The sequence below is a fragment of the Gymnoscopelus microlampas genome (assembly GCF_963454915.1).
Source record: "Gymnoscopelus microlampas genome assembly, chromosome: 10".
In the NCBI taxonomy this organism is placed as follows: Eukaryota; Metazoa; Chordata; class Actinopteri; order Myctophiformes; family Myctophidae; genus Gymnoscopelus; species Gymnoscopelus microlampas.
The window spans coordinates 6,340,697-6,367,422 of NC_139947.1; the positions used below are offsets into that span (position 1 = coordinate 6,340,697).

The following is a 26,726-nucleotide window of genomic DNA, read 5'->3' on the forward strand; positions in this document are numbered from 1 at the left end:
CATGGACAGATGACATCATCAACTTGTGACGGGTGTTTTCCCCGTTGAGTAAAAGATGAACTATTTCTAAAATAAATACAATATTTAAGGTGTTTTTATTTTTTATTATTTAGTTATAGAGGGCAATTATAATGTATTAAGGCATATAAGGCTTATCAGCCAGGGATCCTTTTAAAGGATCACTTCACCCATTTTCAATTTTCACTTCAACATTTAGAAAGCGTTTGCTGCCCACCCATCTGGTTTTCTTTTTACACCTTTTTCTCCCCAATGTAATCGTTTCACCAATTAATTCTTCACCTCACACATTTCTGTGTTGTCACTGCTGTTGTATCCTACTGACTCACCTGCCAGTGAGGAGCCCCCACCGGGAGGACGTAGAGCCTTCGTACTTACTCCTCCCGCCCAACACTCCCTGCTGTAGGAGTACGTCCAGTGACAAATATCATTTTTTTTTCTACATGCGTAACGTCCTCCCCATCAAACTCCTGTCTGTCAGCTACAAAGAACCAGCTGATCACTCCATGTGTATCAGAGACCTCCATTTTCTAAACATTCATACAATTCCTTAGGACTTTTTTCTCTCATTCAGAATATTGAGGACACAACACCCATTGAGTTTGTTTTCACTACATATGCATATAGATACTGTATATGCACCACATATACCGGGGCAAACTCCCAGAAAACTGTCAGTCTGCTGCCACCCTTTAGCTATTTTAAATTAACCCATTCAATCCCGGAACGCATCTCTGTCACTTTAAGATTTGTTTGGCTATTCAAAAATCATGTTTGATTATTTTTACACAGACATTTGCAACTCAAATCTTTGCTTCTGAGGGGTCCCTGGAACTAAATATTTTACAAATGTTTGCTTAAAAATATATTGTATATTCCAAGATTTGCCTATTTTTTTTTAATATATATATATATATATATATATATATATATATTATATATTTTATATAAAGTATATATTTTATATATATTTAATAGCAGATCTACAAGCTCATAGCGCGGCACTCGTTGCCACGCTATTAGCTTGTAGATCTGCTATTTTTGAATAGCCAAAGAAATCTTTTTGTTTTTTTGTATAGTGGTATTTGGTTGTAGATTTGTGTATAGGCTAGACCAGCAAACATTCCAGTCTGATTACATTCACCTGTCCCTTGTCAGTCAGGGCACAGAATATGGGCAGAAGGGCTTTGAATCCAGCGTTTCATAAGTTTAGGTAATTTACTATGCTGCTTGTGTAGTAATAAACCTCTGAAATAAGTTATGTAGAAGAACAAAATTGGCTAAAGTTACACAGCACATGTTTAAACCAGTTGAATTAACGGATGGCTGGGGAGGAAAAGAGGGACAGACCGACCGACAGACCGACAGACAAAGCCTCCTGTAGGCCGACCCCCTGGGTCTGGAAAAAACGAAATAAAAACGAAATAAAAACAAAACTAAAACTGAAACTAAATATATTGACAATTTCGTCAACAAATAAAAACTAGACTAAAATGTTAGTGAGGGACTAGTGGAGAAGAGATCCAGTAGAACTAAAAGACAAGTCATTTTATGTTTGGTTGCGCTCTGAAAATAGCAGATCTACAAGCTCACAACATGTCGCGCTGCAACACGTTGTGAGCTTGTAGATTGGCTATTTTCAGCATGCAACCAAGAGTAAAATCAGCCATTATGACGCCATCAAGGCCCCGCCAAAACACATTTTAGTCAACTAAATCAACTGTAGATTTAGTCGACTATAATCTTATGATAGTCGACTAAAACTAACAGTAAAACATTTCAGATGACTAAAATATGACCAAAAGAAATGTGCTGTCAAAATCGACACCGGTGTAAAGCACATTGTCTCGTCGTTGAAATGTGCTTTACAAATAAAATTGCCTTGCCTACAATTTGTGTGAGCTTGACCCACATTGTTGGGTAGAAAGTAGAAAGTACTCATTAGATAATAATCTAAATCTGCAAAGTAAACATAAGTAACAATATTTGCCTCTGAGATGTAGTGGAGTAGAAGTAAAAGTTTTGAAAATTGGAAACACCAGTAAAGTAAAAAAAAAAAAATACCTCAAACTTGTACTTAAGTACAGTAGGCCTACTTAGGTAAATGTACTTGGTTACTTTACACCACTGGTTAGTTATAATCACTATAGGAGTGTCCTATTAACCCAGACTGAGAGTTATGTCTCTTTATTTTGTGTTTTTGCTGTCATTTATTAGCCTGGTAAACCATCCCCCTTCCGGAAATATCATTTGCATTTGATTTCAGGAATTGGTCTGGCCTGCAGACCTGTATGTTCAATTTGGCTGTGGGCTGGAGCTGGGCGGGAGTAATACCGTTGACTGACAACACCTTCAGCCAATCAGCAGTTCATTCCCCCTACCACCAGAGCAGTGTGACGCAAGGGGACATTTGAAAGGGCCATGCCGAAAATAGGTTGCTTTATTCGGATAGATGCGTGTCACTGCCCGCCTCTGCCGGTTGCCCGGTTCAGTAGCCTCTGTCATGATTAATTGACCACATATATGAAGTTTAACAACTAAATTCTATCCGAACGATATCTTAAAAGTAAATTCCATGCCTCAAAAAAGAAGTTTGAGAGTGTTTTGAAGTTTTAAAAGAGAGACAAAAACAGCGGACAGAATTTCAATGGTGGTCCGTTAGATTTTTGTCAGCTGCACTCGGCTCCATTCGGGTTCACTCGGGTTCCACCTGATTGGCCAACCTACACTGTCAATCACAGAATAATGAGCGAGGACACTGATAGGAGAGTTCATGTTATGAACGTCCAGACAGGCCTGCGGGCCAGACTCCTTCTTGAAATCAAATGCAAATTAGATTTCCGGAAGGGGGAAGGGGGGGTGTTTACCAGGCTAGTCATTTATACCCTTTTAAATTTGATCTATTTTGTGTTTTATCCTTTTCTTATGTTTTTACACTTTTTATTGTTTTACTCTGTGTTTAGTCTTATTTTAGTATTTAGGTTCAACACTGTTGTTTTAAATGAGCTCTATAAATAAGTGGATATGATTGGAGTGGGAGACTCATTCTATAATACTGCAGAGTTTGAATAGAGAACATTCTGAAAATGTATTTGAACGAACATTTATTCAGATCTTTGTTTGACTGTGATAATGTATGAACTTTACACACTTATTACAAACATGAATGAAAAGAGACGTTTTAAAACTGTGTTTCTCAACAGTTCTATTTGTATTTGAAAACAGTGTTTCATATATTACCATGTATGGGAATGAAGGTCTTGATCAGTGTAATGACTTCATTAAACATTGGCTTGAAATTGGCATATTTTTCTTTTATTTACATTCACTGTAACATACATTATATACAGCGTGTGTATTTATAAATTGTGTGTGTGTGTGTGTGTGTGTGTGTGTGCGCACGCGTGTGTGCACGCGTGCACGCAGTGGTGGAAAAGGTTGGAATAGCGTGTTCCTTCCACGCGCTACGTCCAACCGGGGAAACTCCCCCCTGTCAGGTGACAAGAAGGTCAGTTGGCTCTCATGCATTGAAGGTGGCATGAGCTCGGTTCCGGAATTCAAAATGTACTTGAGTAAAAGTACAAAAGTATTGGCATCAGTACCAAAAGTAGAAAGTACTCATTATGCAGAATGTCCCGTTTCAAGTTTTCAAATGTATAAACATTGCGATTGTGAGCTTGTATATCTGCTATTTTCAAATGGCCGAAATATATAGGCTGAAGTGGTTAAGGTATGTTTTGTAATAATAATCAAAATCTACAAAGTGACTAGTAACTAAAGTGTTCAAATAATTGTAGTGGAGTAAAAGTACAATATTTGCCTCTGAGATGTACTCGAGTAGAAGTAAAAGTACTGAAAATTGGAAATACTCCAGGAAAGTAAAAAAAACAACATTTTACTGAATGTACTAGTTACTTTACACCACTGTGTGTGTGTGTGTGTGTGTGTGTGTGTGTGTGTGTGTGTGTGTGTGTGTGTGTGTGTGTGTGTCAAAACACCATGTTTGCTAAAGAAAGAGCCGCCCCCCCCCCTTTACAAAGGTCTATTATTTTGACCAGTGGTGCAAGAAGTAGCCTACCTATTACATTTTAAAATAAAGGTACCACAATGTAGAGAATGATTCTCTTAAAAGTAAAAAAGGTCTGCATTTAAATTATTATTTACAGTAGCTACAAAATTAAAAGTATTCACATTGTCATTGACAAACCTGCAGATCTACAACCTGTAGATCGACTATTTTTGAATACATGAAGTACAGAATAAATAGGGCATAACTGTATTTGTTCTAATAATAATAATGTAATGCAACTAGCAAGAAAAGCTGTAGACACGTAGATGTTTGATAGTTATATTTGATAATATCACAATTTAACTTTTTAATTACAAACATTTCCATATCTTTGTCAAACTGTCTAAAAAATGAATAGGATACATCAACATTTGCATCAACAAAATACATCATGAAAAGTATTATTTTATATCTCGATGCCACACGTTGTGAGCTTGTAGATCTGCTACTTTTGCGTGACACTTTAGTATGAAGTAGTAAGGGGGGGGGGGGGGGGGGGGGTATACACATTTTAAATATGGAGATACAAGGTTTCTGCCCAACATATGTAAAATTAATTACATTTTTGTATAACATTTATGTTATTTAAAATAGACTGGAACGCAGTCTATAGACCCCTTAACAGACGACGTCACACTGATAAGAACCAGTATGCGTGCAACCAGTATGCGCTAAATGAAACCCATTCTATCAGGTATCGCTAGGACGCGCCTCACTAGCCAACACAGAAGAGGGGGTTGGGGTGTGCTGAAACTAGCGCACCCCGAAACAACAGGTTGGAAATTGATTGCGTGAAATAATCACCTGCGCATCCAGTCTCAATGTTAGTAAACAATTAATTGGTCTATAGGCCTATCGTTCCATACTTTATCAGATACACACCTCCTCCACCAGGCGGCGAAAGGCAACAGTACCTTTGCTGCTCATACTTGCAACACATTGACCCGGAAGTAAATGCGTGTTGTTTATTATCAGCGCCGAATGGTGGAATTGGGATTCTCAATGTAGGAACAGAGAGCTTTACACATTATATACGTATATAACAGTAAGAACAGAGACACACATATTACAGTTAGGGAAAATGTCTCATAGAGGAGGTAAAATGAGTCAAATGGAGTCTGTACGGCTGTCGATACATGAACACATGATGTCGGTGGGAGAGGCGATATTGTGTGTTTTGGAAAAACAGCGTGGTGTTGATGTTTGTTGTGTGAAGCTTAATGTCAGAGTGTTTGTGTTGGAGCGCCTCAGTGCGGCTGCAGAGTTCATGTGCAACCTCTTCCAGAGAGAGATCGAGACTCTGCTGGAGAGACCAAACAAACTGCTGGACGTGATGCTACAGCCACACATCAAACTACATAGAACAGGTTGGTTCATGTTGTATGTCAAACATGTTTATAGTCAGGGAATATTATCAGAATAATGTCAAATCTTTGAATAAATTCCTTACCAAGAAATGTCTTCACAAATGTGTTGTAAAGGTGTAACACATCTCACAAAGATTGAATTTCAATTTCCCTAGGGCAGGGGTCTTCAACGTTTTCAGCCCAAGGACCCCCTAGCTGAGAGAGAGATGAGGCAGGGACCCCCTCTATATTGTATAAAATGGTGTTTAAGATTTGTTCCCCCTCTTTTTTCCCTCTACACCTCTATACCTCTTTGCCAAAAATAGCCGATGTGTTGTGAGCTTGTAGATCTGCTATTTTTGGCTAATGTTCCCCTCAGAATAGGGATGCTAGGGTTCAAGTGTTTAATGTGAAAAAAAATCCTCTCACACAAAGATTTGGTGGAACCCCTATAGTAGCTCTGAGGACGGGTCCCGGACCCCCTGTTGAAGACCCCTGCCCTAGGGGAATTTGTGACAGCTGCTGAAAGTTAGGGTACCCTTAACCTTATGCGGGAAAATAAAAATAAAGAATTCTACTCTAAGTAGCATGTGAGGGGTCAAACTAGGGTTTTTTCATGATTCTGAATCCATTGTAAGGTTGGGCGATTGGACGATTATATCGTTATTCAACGATTGGATGAGTCCAATCGTAGAATATTTTTATTAGGCGATTTTCCCCGCGATATATATATATATTTTTGCACATTTAATAGTCAGCCATATCGAAAATCTAACTCTTCAATTGTAGCCCAATCAGCACAGCGCAATAAAGTGTGCTCATAATGCGAATCAATTTGGGCCAGCAAGCTGCTACTGTGAGCAGCAGGGCGGCACGCACGCAGGCCAGTGTTGCCAGATAATGACAGATTGCGATAGAAATAAGCAGCCAGGTCTATGAAAAGTAAAACAATACCAAAATAAGCGACTAATAGGCCACATGACCGACCTATCTATCTATATACATATATATATATTTATTGAAAATAGCCGACCTACAATCTCACAACGCGCCGTCTTCATAGAAATAATTCTTAGAAAAACAAGCCCAAAGTCGCTTATAATAAGCAGACATGGCAACAATGATCCAGGTCCGACCATTTAATAGAATTAGTGACAGTGACTGCAGTGAAAGCTTGTTACACAATTTAGTCGTAGGTCGTAGGCTACTGAATTTAGCGGAGGTTTAACCAGCTTTACCAGCGGTTGAGGGTAAATAATGTTTTTAAAAAGACAAACCATTAAAAAACAACCTCTGGTCCTGTAGCCTATATATTAGTACATAAGTTCATTCATTGCCGTGATCATAACCTTACCGACAAGAGACGAGAGGTGCCGTGCGGAACAAGAAAAAGTGACTGACACATCAGAATTAAATGTGATACCTGATCTTTTTCACCCATGAATTCTGTAGACATAGCCTGCCCTATACCTCAATTCAACTGTCCAAGGACACTCCGGTTCAAGCATCACTGCTTTGAATTGAATAAATGCATTTGACTTTGAAACGGTTATCTTGAGTTCTTATCCTCTCGGGGCTTTTGTATTAATGCATGTTAAATCAATTCATTTCGGCAATCACACACGGAGCAAATTGTCCCAAATATTCCTATTTCATATTATGGCCATGACACACATTACGCATGGATTGGAAACAGTCAGTAAAATAGTGGAATCAAAACACCATTATATCGCCCGCTGCTCTCCCTCATCATCTTCTCCCACTCGAACACGCAACAGGCAACAGGCTATTTTTTTGGGGACGAGAACGCCACCATCTCAGTCTGGAGATGAGTTTTGATTAGATCCAAGTGAGCGGGTGTTAAATGGTCTCCCTTGTACCGCGGATCGAGCAAAGTGGCTGTGCGCAGGAGTTGTATGGTTTTGGCATTGTCGTATTTGTTGTCCAGCTGTGATAAAACCTCCTGTTTGATGCTCTTTGTCATTGCGACATAATCTTCTCCTATTTTAAGAGCGATGTCAGTGAGATGGTGGAGCATTGGTATCAGGGAGGAGGATACGTCACATCATTTTACCGCAGACAAAATGTCTGTTAATGTCTTGCCAGTTTAAAGTTGGGAGAGGAGTGCGTCTACCCTTATCAGCAGCAAATACCCTTTTTATGGCATCTTCTTGTTCGATAACTCTCTCCACCATTTTTTGTTTTGTTCCCCAGCGAGTTGCACACTCCTTAAAACAAACACATACAATAAATGTGTTAATTGGGCTAATATTTTAATTTGATAACAGCCTAATAAATAATAGGCTATCGTACGTAACGTTGTAAAAATACGTACGACAAATATGCATATTTTGTTTGTGTGTGTGAGAGAGAGAGAAGGGGGGGGGGGGGGGGGTAGGCAACTGGAGAGAGGGGAGGGGGAGAGAAAGAGAGTTGCAACAGCTTTCTTTATTCTCATTTAATTGTAGGCTACATACATTGTTTTGATTGTATTGTTCCACTTTTGCTTTGGCAATTTCTTAACTCTAGTCATGTCATGGGCTTTACTTACCGCTATCATAGAATGGTTTGGCAGATCAAGGTCCTCTTGGGCTGCACAAAGTTCCCGTCGCCTCTGCCAACTGTGAGCAAAAGCACCATTCACAGCTCTGCACGTCCCAAAGGCATGGTCTGTGCCTTTCTTCTCCTTTTTGATGGCGTTATTCATGGCCACATTGAGATTATGGCAAAACGATTAAGCCATGGCGATCCCAATTTGTTCATGGCACTAACAATGTTGGAGCCATTATCCGTGGTGACACATGAGACTTTCTCCTTCGTGATCCCCCACGCTTTACAGCATTCTTCCAGTTCTTCTGTTAAGACATCCGCCGTGTGGTCATCAGGGACTTATGTCGTCTCAAGACATTTGGCCTCCAATCCCCAACTTGGCGTCATGTAGTGGGCTGTGAGGCCCATGCAAGGGACCATGTTGAGAGCTGACCACATATCTGTGGTCAGCGTGACAGAGTCCGCTGCCTCCAGTTCTTTATTTATTTCAGCCCTGACTCGGTTATTTGAATCGGGTATAGCGGTTTTGGTCAAATATTTCCTCGCAGGTAGCTCATACTGCTTGTCAAATGTGGCCAGTAGCTCCTTGAATGACTCCTTCTCAACAGTATGGAAAGACCTCATGTCCTTGGCGATATATCTCGATACAGCCACTGTGCATTTTATCCATCTCCAGCTCTCCTTTTAGTCCATGAGCCAGACAAGATTTCATTATCGAAAGAGTGGGCAAAACCATACCTATATTAAATTGTTTATAGGGTCAAATAAATATATGATAACCAGAATCAGAATCAGAATCAATCTTTATTGTCACATCACAGGGTCAAATAAATATATGATAACCAGAATCAGAATCAGAATCAATCTTTATTGTCACATCACATTACAAGTAAGTGGGTGAAATTCTTGGTTGTGCAGGCTCATCATTGCAGTTAAGGATAGTCATCTCATAGGGAGAGAGGAGAAGCATACAGTGCATAAATGACTAAACTACATATATAAATCTATAATAAAGTGAGTGAGTGCATACAAGTGTTTACAAGAAATGTCCCTTTTAAAGCACATTTCACAGTTCTGTGCAGTGTCACCAGACTTTAATTTCTGTTCAGCAGCCGGATTGCTGCGGAGTAGAAACTGTTCAATAATGTGGTGGTACTGCTCGCCAGGCTCCTGTACCGTTTGCCTGGCCGTGGGTGCGGCAGTGGCTCGAACAGATTATGGCTTGGATGGTAAAGGTCCTTGATGATGTTTTCGGCCTTAGCCACACAGCGCTTCTCGTGTATTTCCTGGAGGGGGGGAAGCTCCCCTCCCACGATGCGCTGCGCTGTTCGCACCACTCTCTGCAGTGTTTTCCGTTCCGCTGCGGTGCAGTTCCCAAACCAGGCTGTGGTGCCACTCGTCAGAACGCTCTCAATGGTGCTGTTATAGAACGCTCTGAGGATACGGGGTCTCACTCTGAACTTCTTCAGGCGTCTGAGGCAATATAGTCTTTGTTGGGCTTTTTTCACCACTTGTGTGGTGTGTGTGGCCCACTTCAGGTCCCTTGAGATGTTTATGCCAAGGAACTTGAAGTCGCAGACCTGCTCCACTGCAACACCGTTGATGTAAACGGGTGCGTGCACCCTCTCAGTCCTCCTAAAGTCCACTATCAGTTCCTTGGTCTTACTGACATTCAGAACGAGGCTGTTCTCCTGGCACCACTGTGTCAGTGCAACAACCTCAGCTCTGTAGGCCGTCTCGTCATCGCCGTCGATCAGGCCCACCAACCTTTCCACAGGAGCAGCTTTTTCATATTTATCACACATTTTGTTATTTTCCCCATACATACATGACAGGTGAAAAAAATGACAAAATTAAAAAAATAGTTATAATGAAACTTCCCCAGTTGATTACTTACATGAAGACAATGATCTATCGTATTACAATATTTCTGAAATTGTATATTTTAATATGCAAATTATGCATTAGGAAAATGTGCCCGAATTTGCATAACTTTCCAGAATCAACATTGGAACATTGGACAAAGCCAGAGTGAACATTCTTATTTCATTTTGTTAACATGTTGGAGTCAAAGGTTTTTAACAAGGGAATATTCAATATCTGGCGCTGGGGCTCTGACTCCTGTACTAAATGCCTAAATTGTCATTTCTTTCACCTGTCATGTACGTATGGGGAAAATAACAAAATGTGTGATAAATATGAAAAAGATGCTCCTTTGGAAAGGTTATCATATATTTATTTACCTATATTGACCCTATAAACAATTTAATATAGGTATGGTATTGCCCACTCTTTAGATAATCATTGCTCAATTTTGGGGCTCTGGCTCATGGACTATTTTTGTATTTAATACTTTTGGCAAAGGCTCCAAGGATTTGGGGCTGGTGAAACGGAGATGTTGCAGTTGCACGGGGCCGTTTCTTTCGGTGTAAGTTTTGCATACTCCGCATTTGTTTTGCACCAAAACCAGTCCTTGGCAGAACATCGTCCAAGCCCACCTTTCCAGCTCATTGCATAGGCTATGCAGGTTTTTTTTGTGGGTTTTTCTTTAAAAACAAGAATAAATGACTGGCAGTCATATTATTACCAGCTGCATGCTGTATTTCTTTCTGTGTGTGTGTGTGTGTGTGTGGCTGAGACACATCACGTAGCTCCAGCAGCCCCTAAAGTTTCCCCCGTGTGTGTGTGTATGTTGTGGCGGTCCGCCCCCTGAGTTTTATTTTCACGTCACGTTCATTCACTAGTTCCACTCCCCATTCACAAAACCGGCCAGCCTATCACCTCCCTTCTCTCTCCGCACGCTCTCCACCCCGCTCCCTTTGAAGTGCACACCAGGAACTCACCCCGCTGTCTCCGTCACTGTCTGTGTTTGTTTGTGTTAGCGTCTGTCTCACAACTGAAGAGGCTGCGTCCTTTCGGCTTTGTGTTGGTCTATGCTAAAAAGGGTTTTAGCGTCCGAGCGTCGCGAGTACAGTCCGCGTCGGGAGGACCGTTGGATTCCGTTGGAACCGAGACAAACAAGCAAAGTGGACGTCGGCGAGGCGAAAACAACGGCGGATCGGGACCGGCCATTAATCCAGGATTCCACGCCACGGTACCAAAGGTAAAGGGGAGCCTGGTTGCTGCTGGAGTTAAAGTGTTCTTTGGAGCCTATTAACAGGCGGAGCGCGGAGGTCGGGAGGAGTTTGGAAGGGCGTTATTTTTGTTTATTTTGAGCGTGAAACTGTTTTCTAAGCAGCATTTATTTTTGGATCTTTTGGATTAACTGTGCTATTAACTGTGGGTATTTTTGTGCGTGGAGGTGGAACTGAACTGAGAATAAAATCCTACAAGGTACTTTTGAGTTTGAACAAGGACTGCACTGCGTGTTATTTTCTTTAATGTGAATTGTATTGAAATTAAGTGTTGAATGTGGTCTTTTCCTCTTTGTGACGGTGTTGGTGTGTAAGTTAAGGGTTCATGTTGTACATGCAGGTTGCATGACTGAGATAATATGTATCCTTGTGGTTGGTATTCACTCTAAACAATTTGTCGGTTGAAAAGCCGGCTGGCACCCCAAGCAAGCATGTGAATTTAAAGAGTAAACCGCTACAGAAAAATGGCACCCCAGATTTTAAAAGGAAAAAATCAAACACACCAATCTCTTATGTGGAGATAAGGAAAAAACGGACACCACAACCCTGGAAAGCTGGAAAATGTATTGAACTGGGAAAAAGTCAAAAAGAAAAAAAAAGAAAGTCACACAAAAAGGTCAACTGGAAGTGGACACAAAACACATTCATTTCTATTACTCCAACAACGAAAAAAAAAGAAAACTAGAGGTTACGATTGTAACCCCAGTTTCTTTCCCTTCGAAAACAACTTGCTTAATTTCATTTATTTCATGCAGTCATGTCAAACAAAATGGAGGATATCATGGAGCGTTTTCGGCGTTTGCGGTCCTCTGTTGCCCCTAGAGGCCAGGAGGTCCACAGGCTCTCACAGACAAGGAGCATTCCTCGGCTAATAACTCCGTCTGGAGGTATTCAAGGGAGCATATCAAATACTACAGTCTCTGTACCACAGGTGCCTGCTGTCAGACAGGTACGAATACAGAGTGATTTGTCGCACCCCACACAACAGGCGACCCCTGTTGAAAACCAGGGAATAATACAGGATGTTTCATCTTCACCAGGACAACAGGAGCCCCCTGTTGTCTTGCAGGGAGGTATACAGGTGGAGTCACTTTCTGCTGCACCTCTGGCGCCCCCTGTGGACGATCTGGGAGGTGTACAGGCTGATTTACTGTCCATTGCACCACTGGCGCCCCCTGTGAGTGGTCAGGGAAGTGTACAGTTTGAGACACCTTCCACAACATCACCAGCAGCCCCTGCTGAAAGTCAGGAGGTCACACTGGGTGATGCAGCACCCTTTGGACATTCAGAGCCCCCTGGGAGTAGTCAGGGGGACAGGAGGAGTTATTCAATGCAAACGGATAGGTGTCCAATTGACATGGACCTGTGGGAGCCCACTCTGCCACTTGAGGTTACAGGTCCAGTGGAGAACGATCTGTTCATGCAATCAGTGCAAGGTATACAAACTCTGGAACGGTCAATGGTCAACCTGAATTTGAAAATGAAGGAGATGCAAACGGAGCAGCGACTTAACACAAGGACAAGTTTGACTCAGGCTCAGACTCTAAGAGAAATCAAACAGGCCATCGATAATAAGCCAGAATGTGGATGTCAAAACTTTAAGGAGTTGTTGAATCAACACACACAATACCTAAGAGTGCAGATAACTGATACTGTAAAATGGCGAATGAATAAATTGCATGTTGATGTCCTGAAAGACCTACAAGAGGTTATGTCCCCTATGGCGGAGGCGGTCAATCTGCTGCAAGAGGAAACGATGGCATGCAGCCGGGACTTGCACAGCGTAGTTGAGGAGGTTACACTAATAAAACAGAACACCCTCCCTCTACTTTCAACGTTTTCACATACTGCAATGCAGACTGCCCAGTTGGACAACTCACCTGTGCTGCCACCTATGGTGAAAACGCGCCCACAGCTGCAATCCACCATGCAAATGGGTGGTTTGCCAGAACGAACGTCCTCACCAGTTGAGCCCTCTGAGCCAAGAGGAAGGTTCATGGGGAAAAGTCCAATCAAGTTGCAGTTCCCATGCTTTGGGAGGATGGAGGACTGCAGTGATCCCTTAATTTATTTGGAACAGTGTCATGACTATTTGTCCCTAAATCCACTCACTGAGGATCCTTGCCACTATGAGGAGTGTCCTTCATGGAACGGCAAGAGATTGGTGGGATGTCATGAGGCTGGAAACGCATACCTGGAAGGAATTTGAGGAAAAGTTCCTTTTTGCCTTCCTGTCGGAAGACTATATGGATGAACTGGAGGAGAGAATACGGACACAGATTCAAGGAGAGAATGAGAGCATAAGGGATTTTGCTTACAGATACCGTTCACTTTGTCGCCGCTGGAAGACAGACATCACAGAGGCTAAGGTGATACAGCTCCTACTAAAAAACATCCGCCCTCAATTGGCTTGTCAGTTGAGGAGCAGCCGGGTGAACTCTGTCGATGAGCTGGTTAGGCTGGGACAGCAGCTGGAAAAGGATTGGGGAAAACAACTACAACAGCAAAGGTACACTACTGCTCCCAACCAGGCCCAGTCTGTTGTCGCGCCTAGACAGACAGCTCAGCAACCGCCTTCGAACCAAGGAGCATCAGATTCAAACCAGGCAGCAGCCAAATCAACGTACTGTTGGCGGTGTAAGGGCTCCCATGCACCTTATTCCTGTCCCCAGTACAAAAGCAAGAACAAATCTGCTAATTACAACCAGCAACCATCAAGCAATCCTACTTTGAGTACCATGTCCCACCTACCTCCGTCCCAACTTCTCCCATCATCAACTTCTCCTTTCTTGTCTCCCAGGCCTTATCCACAACAGTTGTTTGTGACGCTGACCATCGGTCGGGAGAAGGGGAAAGCTATGATCGACACTGGCTCATCTTACACTCTTCTAAATGAGGAAATGTGGCATGCTGTCAAGCCTGAACATGCAAATCTGATTCCTTGGTCAGGAAATCCCCTATACTTGGCAGATGGGGGAGGGAGATGGCCTTTAGGGTGGCAGCAGTTGGCACTCACCTTACAGGGTCATACTTGCACCTTACCTGTGGTGGTGTTGTCCTCAGAAGCCCTAGCTTGCCCTATTGTCTTGGGTTTGGATTTCATGTGCATCATCGGCTTGCAGCTTGAGATAAGGACAAACCAGTACTGGTTCACTTCCCACACGGACAGTAAGAAGTACTGCTTTGAGAAAGACACAGACGCTCCTGCGGAGTGGGGATGGAAGGGCCAACTCTGCTTCTTCTCTGCCATCAACCCTCGAAGTTCAGCTACATCTACTGAGGCTATTCTGGATGCAGAGCTCTTAAAGAAGGCCATTGAGGGAGCCCAGATGGATGCCGTAGGAAAGAGCTGTCTCTTTGATCAGCTACAGGAGAACGCTGATGTGTGTACTTCTCGCTTGGGTTGTACTGGTGTGCTCACACACAAAATCCTTGTCACACAAGGTGTGCCAATAAAGCAGAGACCCTATCGGTTATCCCCAGCAAAACTCCAGGTGATGAAGGAGCTAATTGAGGAAATGTTGGAGATGGATATCATTGAGCCCTCGTCCTCAGCATGGTCTTCCCCAGTAGTCCTCATCCCTAGGAAGGACAGAAAACCAAGGTTCTGTGTCAACTACATCAAACTCAATGCCGTAACCTACACAGATGCTTATCCATTACCCACAATTCAAGAAATCCTGGACTCCCTAGCCGGATCAGCGATCTTTTCAAGCATCGACTTGAATAATGGCTACTGGCAATGCAGGATGGACCAGGAGAGTATTGACAAGACCGCTTTTGCCTCTCCCCTGGGACTCTTCCAATTCAAAGTCATGCCATTTGGACTCAAGAACGCTCCAGCTACATTCCAACGACTAATGGAGATGACCTTGGGAAAACTCAGGGGAAGCATTTGTTTCGTCTATTTAGACGACATCATCATTTACTCTGCTTCATGGGAACAGCATTACTCGGACATCCAGGCTGTTCTGGATAAATTAAGATCTGCCAACCTCACGGTGAACATGAAGAAAAGCAAGTTCTTCCAAACATTTCTGCGTTTCTTGGGCCACATGGTCTCAGCAGCTGGAATCCAAGTGGACTCTGAGAAGGTGAAGGCTGTGGAGGACTTCCCTGTGCCAACAAACCTGAAGGCCGTACAACGGTTTCTTGGTATGTCCGGTTGGTACCACCGTTTTGTGCAGAACTATTCTGAGGTTGCGGATCCCTTAAACAACCTTAAACGGAAAGGAGTCAAATTCCGGTGGACCCCTGAATGCCAACGTTCCTTTGACACCCTGAAGAACCACCTGGTTTCCCCACCCATCCTGGGACATCCCAACTTCAATCTGCCCTTTGTGGTGTATACGGATGCCAGTGATGTGGGCCTCGGGGCTGTGCTGGTCCAACAAACTGGATTAGGTTCTGAAGAGGTCTTGGCTTATGGGAGCAGAAGCCTGAATAAGGCTGAAAGGAATTACTCTGCCACGGAAAAAGAGTGCTTGGCTGTGGTATGGGCATTGGAAAAATGGCGGTACTATCTGGAATGTAGATCCTTTACAGTAGTGACCGATCACTCTTCTTTGGTCTGGATGTTCAAGTCACAGAAGCCCAGTACACGCCTCACTCGGTGGGTTCTTCGCCTACAGGAGTTCACCTTTACCGTGGAGTATCGGAAGGGGAAGTATAATACGGTACCCGATGCCTTGTCCAGAGCCCCCAGTGACACCTCTTCTGATGAACCAACAGAGTATGCCACTATGATGTCAGTGAAGGGAGAACCTCGCAAGGAACTTCCCATATCTGATGAGGAGATCTGGAAAGCTCAACAAGGGGACCCGGAGATACAGAAGATCTACAATTCCATCATGGAGGAGGGGGAGCTCACTATGAATGACTCCATCAAGTTCACCATCCTGGAGGATAAAGTCTACAGGGTCGTGCAGCTCCCCCATAAAACGGTCTATCAGGTATATATACCGGGCTGTTTTCGACAACCTCTCCTTCAGATGTTCCATGATGATTCCATCTCAGGTCATTTGGGAAGGTACAAGACCTACAAGCGGATGCATACATTGGTATACTGGCCGGGATTGAGTTTGGAGGTGAAAACCTATGTGCAGAACTGTGAGACTTGTCAGAAGTACAAACCTGAAAGTCGCAAGGTAGCAGGGAAACTGCAGCAGACGGTGGTTGAGAGTCCGTGGGAGATGATTGGAGTGGATTTCATGGGCCCGTTTCCGCGGAGTACTAGAGGCTATGTCTACCTCGTAGTTTTTGTGGACTACTTCACTCGTTGGGTGGAGCTATACCCACTGAGAAAGGCCACAGCGGAAACAGTCTCCAAAGTCCTCACAGAGGAAATCCTCACAAGGTGGGGGGTCCCCCATTATATCCTTTCTGACCAGGGGTCCCAGTTTGTCTCTGCAGTCTTCAAGGAAACCTGTGCCAAATGGAACCTGCGGCAGAAGATGACAACAGCATCATATCATCCCCAGACCAATCTCACAGAAAGAGTTAACCGCACCCTTAAACCAATGATTGCATCCTATGTCAAAAACAACCATAAACAGTGGGACAAGCATCTTCCTGACGTTTTGCCTTGAATTCGGCAGTTCATGAAACCACTGGGGTCACCCCAGCTGAATTGAACCTGGGCAGGACCCTCAGAAGCCCTCTGGATGTGATGCTGCAACCCTGGACTCCTTCTCCAGACAGTCCGGCCTACAAGAATGTGACCGAACTGAAAGAGCTCCAGGTATTTGTACAGGAACACATACAGAAAGGTCGCATCCGGCAGAAACGGAATTATGATAAGAAGCGACGGGACCTGCTTGTGAAGGACAATGACAGAATTTGGCTACGCTCTCATCCGTACTCCAAAGCAGAGAAATCATTCAGAACTATTCTGAGGTTGCGGATCCCTTAAACAACCTTAAACGGAAAGGAGTCAAATTCCGGTGGACCCCTGAATGCCAACGTTCCTTTGACACCCTGAAGAACCACCTGGTTTCCCCACCCATCCTGGGACATCCCAACTTCAATCTGCCCTTTGTGGTGTATACGGATGCCAGTGATGTGGGCCTCGGGGCTGTGCTGGTCCAACAAACTGGATTAGGTTCTGAAGAGGTCTTGGCTTATGGGAGCAGAAGCCTGAATAAGGCTGAAAGGAATTACTCTGCCACGGAAAAAGAGTGCTTGGCTGTGGTATGGGCATTGGAAAAATGGCGGTACTATCTGGAATGTAGATCCTTTACAGTAGTGACCGATCACTCTTCTTTGGTCTGGATGTTCAAGTCACAGAAGCCCAGTACACGCCTCACTCGGTGGGTTCTTCGCCTACAGGAGTTCACCTTTACCGTGGAGTATCGGAAGGGGAAGTATAATACGGTACCCGATGCCTTGTCCAGAGCCCCCAGTGACACCTCTTCTGATGAACCAACAGAGTATGCCACTATGATGTCAGTGAAGGGAGAACCTCGCAAGGAACTTCCCATATCTGATGAGGAGATCTGGAAAGCTCAACAAGGGGACCCGGAGATACAGAAGATCTACAATTCCATCATGGAGGAGGGGGAGCTCACTATGAATGACTCCATCAAGTTCACCATCCTGGAGGATAAAGTCTACAGGGTCGTGCAGCTCCCCCATAAAACGGTCTATCAGGTATATATACCGGGCTGTTTTCGACAACCTCTCCTTCAGATGTTCCATGATGATTCCATCTCAGGTCATTTGGGAAGGTACAAGACCTACAAGCGGATGCATACATTGGTATACTGGCCGGGATTGAGTTTGGAGGTGAAAACCTATGTGCAGAACTGTGAGACTTGTCAGAAGTACAAACCTGAAAGTCGCAAGGTAGCAGGGAAACTGCAGCAGACGGTGGTTGAGAGTCCGTGGGAGATGATTGGAGTGGATTTCATGGGCCCGTTTCCGCGGAGTACTAGAGGCTATGTCTACCTCGTAGTTTTTGTGGACTACTTCACTCGTTGGGTGGAGCTATACCCACTGAGAAAGGCCACAGCGGAAACAGTCTCCAAAGTCCTCACAGAGGAAATCCTCACAAGGTGGGGGGTCCCCCATTATATCCTTTCTGACCAGGGGTCCCAGTTTGTCTCTGCAGTCTTCAAGGAAACCTGTGCCAAATGGAACCTGCGGCAGAAGATGACAACAGCATCATATCATCCCCAGACCAATCTCACAGAAAGAGTTAACCGCACCCTTAAACCAATGATTGCATCCTATGTCAAAAACAACCATAAACAGTGGGACAAGCATCTTCCTGACGTTTTGCCTTGAATTCGGCAGTTCATGAAACCACTGGGGTCACCCCAGCTGAATTGAACCTGGGCAGGACCCTCAGAAGCCCTCTGGATGTGATGCTGCAACCCTGGACTCCTTCTCCAGACAGTCCGGCCTACAAGAATGTGACCGAACTGAAAGAGCTCCAGGTATTTGTACAGGAACACATACAGAAAGGTCGCATCCGGCAGAAACGGAATTATGATAAGAAGCGACGGGACCTGCTTGTGAAGGACAATGACAGAATTTGGCTACGCTCTCATCCGTACTCCAAAGCAGAGAAATCATTCACGGCAAAGTTGGCACCCAAATGGCTAGGACCATATAGAGTGATCTCTCAGGTGGGGCCGGTTAATGTTGACGTGGTACTGGAGGAGACGGGTGAGGATCGGAAGGTAGTCCACGTCTCAAGACTTAAACCTTGTTACCCATCAGCACAGGAGTTGGACGAACTGGAACGCCAGCGTGTGTTGGATATCTTCAATGAGGAGAGTGACGAGGAAGAGTTCTTGGGTTTCTCCAGCCCCGTACCAGAGAGTGGGGTTAAAAAGAAGAGATCTCTAAAGAAGAGATGAACCTAGGACATTTCCCTGCATACGTGCAGTTTTTCTAAGGGGGGGGGGATGTGGCGGTCCGCCCCCTGAGTTTTATTTTCACGTCACGTTCATTCACTAGTTCCACTCCCCATTCACAAAACCGGCCAGCCTATCACCTCCCTTCTCTCTCCGCACGCTCTCCACCCCGCTCCCTTTGAAGTGCACACCAGGAACTCACCCCGCTGTCTCCGTCACTGTCTGTGTTTGTTTGTGTTAGCGTCTGTCTCACAACTGAAGAGGCTGCGTTCTTTCGGCTTTGTGTTGGTCTATGCTAAAAAGGGTTTTAGCGTCCGAGCGTCGCGAGTACAGTCCGCGTCGGGAGGACCGTTGGATTCCGTTGGAACCGAGACAAACAAACAAAGTGGACGTCGGCGAGGCGAAAACAACGGCGGATCGGGACCGGCCATTAATCCAGGATTCCACGCCACGGTACCAAAGGTAAAGGGGAGCCTGGTTGCTGCTGGAGTTAAAGTGTTCTTTGGAGCCTATTAACAGGCGGAGCGCGGAGGTCGGGAGGAGTTTGGAAGGGCGTTATTTTTGTTTATTTTGAGCGTGAAACTGTTTTCTAAGCAGCATTTATTTTTGGATCTTTTGGATTAACTGTGCTATTAACTGTGGGTATTTTTGTGCGTGGAGGTGGAACTGAACTGAGAATAAAATCCTACAAGGTACTTTTGAGTTTGAACAAGGACTGCACTGCGTGTTATTTTCTTTAATGTGAATTGTATTGAAATTAAGTGTTGAATGTGGTCTTTTCCTCTTTGTGACGGTGTTGGTGTGTAAGTTAAGGGTTCATGTTGTACATGCAGGTTGCATGACTGAGATAATATGTATCCTTGTGGTTGGTATTCACTCTAAACAATTTGTCGGTTGAAAAGCCGGCTGGCACCCCAAACAAGCATGTGAATTTAAAGAGTAAACCGCTACTGTGTGTGTGTGTGTGTGTGTGTGTGTGTGTGTGTGTGTGTGTGTGTGTGTGTGTGTGTGTGTGTGTGTGTGTGTGTGTGTGTGTGTGTGTGTGGCTGAGACACACAATGTAGCTCCAGCAGCCCCTAAAGTTTCCCCCCATAAACTTCACTTGAAAGTTACATTTAAGAAACTTTAATAATTATAATCACAACAACTAAAGTTGTTAAGTAACATCGTCTGTCTTGTAGAGGAGCTCCTGTCATTACTACTCTCTGTTCCTGTGCGACATGCATGTATTAACGGAGTGGAGCTGTTAGCCACGCCACATTCGATCTGCAAGACCACAACGCGTCGCCGATGCAAGCGGTGTGGGCTTGTAGGTGAGCTCAGCTGTGTTTCCTGCGCTAGACAGGGAGGGGGCGTATGATCCCATAGAATGGGAGGACGGCCCGTCTCCCCATTGGCTTAAAGGACAGGCAAAGGGGGAAGTGACCCCTTTGGCTTAAAGGAGTGAAGGACAGCCAGGACAGCCAATGATTGAAAACATGTCAAACATGATGCAAATATGTCGAGGATGACGAGTAGGTCAGACTGTTCATAGACCACCGCTCGCTTTGCAAGCAGCTGGTAAAAAATCCAATATGTCAAATCAACAAGTCATATCTATAATTCTTGCACATTTTAGGAAACATTTCACCATTATAGAGTAGCTATCTTGTTGTAGCCCAGGTCTCCCTTCTAGAGAGATTATTAATCTCAATGGGCAAGGCCACGAGTTTTGAAGGGGGTTTAACTGTTCTACTATGGGGTGGACAAGAGGAGAAATGGGATAGGTATAATCCTAAAGGAAGAGTATATCAACAGGTTGAGTGGAAGAGAAGGTCAGACTAACCTCGCATCACCAGTCTTTCCACCTCGGAGGAAAGCCTGGTATTCGTTATTAAATTACCTGTGTGATCCGGTCTAGGCCACACCTACTGGAAAAAAAAAAAAAAAAAAAAATTCTGCTTCCAGGTGTGGGTTCCGGTTTTGCGGAGCCGCTTTGTTTTGGTTCCCCCTGTTTGTTTCCCCAATTCCTATTTAAATGGAATAGAATTTCGTAGGGATGCACCGAATATTCGGCCACCGAAACATATCGGCCGAAAATGGCTAAAAAATGCATTTTCGGCTTTCGGCCGAAAGGGTTTTAGCGCCGAAAGAATATCACCGAAAGACACCGAAACATATCGGCCGAAAGACACCGAAACATATCGGCCGAAAGACACAGAAAGACACCGAAATAATGCTATTTAAAGCCGCCTTAAAAGAAGGAAGAAGTGTTTGTTATGATCTCGCTGCACTGCTCCTCTGCTGCACGCATGCAGGTTAAAAAAGGTCCGGTGTGGAACTTCTTTACAGTGTGTGAGACCGATGCGACACACGCTATGAAAAAAACATTCAGTCTCTGTGTGTGTGTGCGTGTGTGCGTGTGTGTGTGCGCGCACACGCAGCCAGGGCTGGCTGTGTGTGTGTGTGTGTGTGTGTGTGTGTGTGTGTGTGTGTGTGTGTGTGTGTGCCTCGTTAAAAGAAAAGAATCCAGCAAACAGCCCAAATAAAGTAGTCCATTGAAGTAGATAGGGACAACACTTATTGTCGAGTTAAAGTTAAGCACAACATTTTAGACCCCTTTAGAGAGTTTAAAACTATAAATTCCAGCGGAGTTTGGTGTTAGCAGCTAGCACACAGCAATGACATATGGTACTTTTTTTGCCTTGAATATTCATGAAAGGCAGAGTGACATGGTTTGTTTTTTTGCCTTGAAAACAATGAAAGGCATACAATGTTGCTATACTCAGTATGCCAAAATGGTATGGCTTTCATTCAGACAGTATGGCATACTCCTGGGTCTTGGCACCCACTAACTACATTGAAAACCTAACATCACTGTTACTGCTTAGATCAGGAGTTCTTTTGTTGCATTGGAATTGCTGAGGTTTTAGACATATTTTAGTTTGTTCAAGACAGTATATTTAAATGTAATATTTTGTGGATTTAGTTTACTCGTTTTGAACCAATGCTGCACTCATTTGACTTGTGATTTAAAAAAGCCTTATAAAAAAATAGAAATGTACTTTTACTTGTACTTAAGTATTTTTAAAAGCATGTACTCTTGAATACTTAAGTACATTTAAAAGCAAGTACTTTTTTACTCTTACTTGAGTAACATTTTGACTGAGCTACTTTTAGTTGTAGTGGAGTAAATGTAACCAGGAGTACTCTGTACTCTTACTCAAGTACTGGGGTCGAGTACTCTGTCCACCTCTGGGCCTGGACGACCAGCCAATACATGCATGAGTGAATGAATTAATAAATAAAAAAGTTAAATAAAAATACAAAAAGTTTAAAAATATAAAAAATAATATTGCGCCACATGATCGGATGGGTGATCGGGATGATCAGACTTGATCGTGATCGGATCGGTGATCGGTTTCAAAAAACCTGATCGGACCATGACCATCTCTATTATATATATGTATATATATTTATCATATTATTCGGCCTTTCGGTATTCGGTTTTCGGCCAACTGTTTTCTATTTTCGGTTTTCGGTTTCGGCCAAGAATTTCCCATTCGGTGCATCCCTAGAATTTCGCTGTGGGATAACCGGAAAGTATACTCACATTTATATTTATTTTGTATTTAAAAAATAAGCTAAACTACGCCGTATCAAGGATTTTATTAGGTAGGCCCTATTACAATGCCCTTGATCGCGGCCAGAGTTATTTTGGGGTGTGGCTTGCCGGTTCCAGGTGCCTGATGACGCGGATGACGTGCATGGTGACGTAGGGTTGCTTCCGCTCCCGGCCGGATCATAAACCCAAACAAGGTATTGATCCCAGGCTAGGTCAGACAGAGTGATGAGCATGAGCATATGAGTCCGGGTAGCTCAGTTGGTAAAGCTCTCGCCTTTAGACCATAAGGTCATAGGTTGAATCCCGGGCACCGCCAACTCAGTGTATGAGTAGCACGGCTTGGGTCCTGTGTTAAGTACTGAGATTTGAGGTTGGGTGTGAAGACAGAGAAAAAGATGAAATGGTGGAAGATAAAGAATGAATAATGCTGTGTGGAGCTCAGGGGCTCAGAGGAGATGGAGATGAAGAAAGGAGTCAGGAGTCAAAAGTATAGGCAAAGATATGTTGAAATGCAAAATCATTCTAATTTTGCCGGCCATCTTGAAATAAATGGCCGCCATCTTTGATTTACGAGTGGCCCGGTTTCTTAAATCGAAGAATGACCTCCAAAAATGATTTGTAGCAAATTTCACACTTGTGTCACCATTTGAACGATTCTCGTCTTTTTACACAAAACAATTACCTGTAAAAGTGGCTATAGACCCCTTAACAGACGACGTCACACTGATAAGAACCAGTATGCGCGCAACCAGTATGTGCGTAATGAAACCCATTCTGGCAGGTCTCGCTAGGACGCGCCTCACTAGCCAACACACAAGAGGGGGTTGAGAAAACCCCCTCCAAAACAGGTTGAGAATTGATTGTGTCAAACAATCACCTGTGCATCCAGTCTCAATGTTGGCAAACAAATAATTGGTCTATATGGCTGTTTTTAGCCCAAGGAGTGGTTTTGGTGCAACACAAATGCTTGCAATGGATTCAGAATCATAAAAAAACAAAAAAATAAAAAAATAGTTTGACCCCTCACAACATGCAACTTAAAGGAGAATGCTGGTCATTTTAGGTTGTGTGTTTGATGTGTCGCTAATCACTCACCAACATACAAAGGAACGTTGAATTTTTCCAGATCTGCCCCTGTTGTCCATTCTGCAGACCCCTTACAGCGGCATAATGGGAGACGTGTGTAAGAGTGAAAATCGTCTATTATAACCGATGCAAAGTTATTTTTTTCTCTACTACTGCTCATCGTGGAGTCTCATGATACTCAAACATGTGCTGAATGTCGCGCACAAGCTACCGTTCGTGCAGAACGAGATGACGCTGGTTGCTTGTTTCTCTCACAGAACCTGGCGTCTGTGAGACCTGCATAAGGTTAAGGGTACCCCAACTTTCAGCAGCTGTCACAAATTCCCCTAGGGAAATTGAATTTCAATCTTTGTGAGATGTGTTAATAGACACCTTTATAAACACATTTGTGAAGAAATATCTTGGTAAGGAATCTCGTCCAAGATTGTATTAATATCCCCTGACTAATACATCAGGCCCCCAGAGCGGCTGGGAAACAGTTAAGCTGCCCCACCCTACTGGCCAAAGCTGGAACTGCAGGTGGGGTGAAATACATGCACGAGCAAAACTCAACCAATAATTTATTCTTAAGACTTGGAGTCAGATATTGTCCTCTAGTGTCATATCCATTTGAAAGTTCTGGCAGAAAACGTGTGTTCAGTAAGATATCTCCACTTTTCCAAAAGATTCACACGGACAGCATTCTCTGTCAGCGATGAGGTTGGACCTGAAATGACTGTTGGACTGAACATATGAAAACTTCCTTTGGGAACTGTGTTTGGGAAGCACAAACGTATGGGGCACACAGTTGACAGGTGCGTTGCGATTGGTGTGGGGTAATTAATCACACCACCTGCCAATTGTGTGCCCCATACGTTTGTGCTTCCTAAAGGAAGTTTTGATATATTCAGTCCTGCACTCATTCCGGGCCCCTCGCCCAGAGACAATGTTGTCCGCGTGAAGCTTGTGGAAAAGTTAGGAACCTCTCGAAGTGCTCGTACTCGACAGGACGGCACGTTCGTGGCTAGACCTATGGGCTCGTTCATGGAAGTAGTTTGTGACGTAGGACGTAGCAAAAGAACACTAGTACACCTGCTCATAACTCTATGGCCTGTACTATTGGCTCAGATATTGGCTCCGATATTGGTACTGTCGGCAGACTTCCGGGTCCTTCAAACGCCACTGAGACACTTTCATTGAAATGAATAGCTGGGGGCGGGGTTGTCTGCCCTCTAGATATATTATAACTGTATGGTTTACATACGTTCACTTTGAGTTTTGCTGCTGATGCTACCTCTTCTGTCCTCCTTCTGTCTGTCTGTGTAAAGAGGTTTCATCGGAACAACTTAAGTTACTCCAACTACCACACCTATGACACAGAGGTAACACTCACATGAAAAAAGAGAGGAAAATAAAATATTTGATGGTTACTTTCATTTAATCTTTTCCCTAGACGTCCTGCACCTCCCTGTGTGTAAAGAGGAGGTTTCCCCTGAAGAGGAGAGGAGCCCCAGTCTGGTCCAGGAGGAACCAGAGCCTCCACACATTAAAGAGGAGCAGGAAGAGCTACTTCAAAGACCAGAAGAGGTTGATAAGCCAATGCTGACGTTACTAGCAGTGAAAAGTGAAGATGATGATGGTGAAAACAGAGAGACAGAGCCTGTAGCCAGCACCTCAACTGAACACATGAAAACACAGGCTGATGTAGAGGACTGTGGAACATCACATCCAACTAGTGATGACCAGCTCCTCTCTTCACACTGTTCTGAATCAGACATCACTGAAGACAGTGATGAGTGGGAGCCCAGTGTAGATCAGTCACCTTTAAACACACTGAAGTCACACAAGACACAACATGTGGAAGGACAGAGATTGTCTTTGAGCAACAAGATGTCCCAGGACCTGAAATCATCGAAAGAAACTCACTCCATGCAGAGTCACACAGGGAAGAAAAGTTATAAATGTACAGTGTGTTGCAAAATGTTTAATCATAATCGAAACCTGAAGACACACATGAGGACTCATACAGACGAAAGGCCCTTTACTTGTGAATTTTGTAGAAAAGGCTTTAATCACTTGAGTAATCTAAAAAGACACATGAAGACCCATACAGGGGAAAAGGACTTTACTTGTACAGTTTGTGGCTACGGCTGTATTCAAAAGGTTGATCTTAAAAACCACATGAGGACTCACACAGGAGAAAGGCCATTTACTTGTATAATTTGTGGCTACAGCTGTATTCAAAAGGGTGATCTAAAAAGACACATGAGGACTCACACAGGAGAAAGGCCATATACTTGTATAATTTGTAGCACAGAATTTGGTCAAATGCGTAGTCTAAAAAGACACATGAGGACTCATACAGGGGAAAGGTCCTTCACTTGTAAAGTGTGCAGCAAAGGCTTTAGTCAATTTTGGAATCTAAAAACACACATGAAGACCCATACAGGGGAAAAGCCGTTCACATGCACAATGTGTAGCAAAGGCTTTAGTCGATTGGCTAATCTAAAAAGACACATGAGGACTCATTAGGGGCGGAAAAACCTTTTAGCTGAAGTTTGTGACAAACGCTTTGGTCCAAATGCACATAGATTCATACACAGAGAAGCTGTTAATAGAACGAAAACAAATGCTATTTTCAAAGTAGCATCTGAGTTGATTGATCAGACACACACGATTATGATCCAGGGCTGGGCCATATGATTTCAAATCAATATCACCATTTATTATAACTGATTACGATTAATGAACGACTACCTAAAAAGCTAAACTAAATAATGAGAGTAGCAGATCTATAAGTTCACAATCCACCGCACTGCGTTTGTGTACACCACCTTTGTACAACAAAGTATAATACAGAGTTAAGGGGTTCATATAATTGGTACTCACTAATGTTCGTTATAAGATGACACCATTTATGTCTACTCACTCTGTGTCTCAGAGGAGGGCTTTGGACAGTTCAGAAACCTGGCTGAATAACTGACATCATCGGTAGACATGTTTGGTCATTTCTAACAACATTTCAACCTCTATTTCATTTTGTATTAATGCAAGAAACTGCTTTTACCTGATGTACTGTTG

At 43.6% G+C, this 26,726-nt stretch overlaps 1 protein-coding gene across 1 annotated transcript; it reads left to right on the plus strand.

Annotated features, from left to right (window-relative positions):
* Positions 1–5,171: 5,171 nt before the first annotated feature.
* Positions 5,172–26,726, plus strand: LOC311053569 (uncharacterized protein). Its single transcript, XM_084069179.1, has 2 exons — positions 5,172–5,454; positions 25,099–26,726. The coding sequence occupies exons 1-2, from the start codon at positions 5,190–5,192 to the stop codon at positions 26,175–26,177; spliced, it is 1,344 nt and encodes a 447-aa protein (XP_083925305.1). The 5' UTR covers positions 5,172–5,189; the 3' UTR covers positions 26,178–26,726.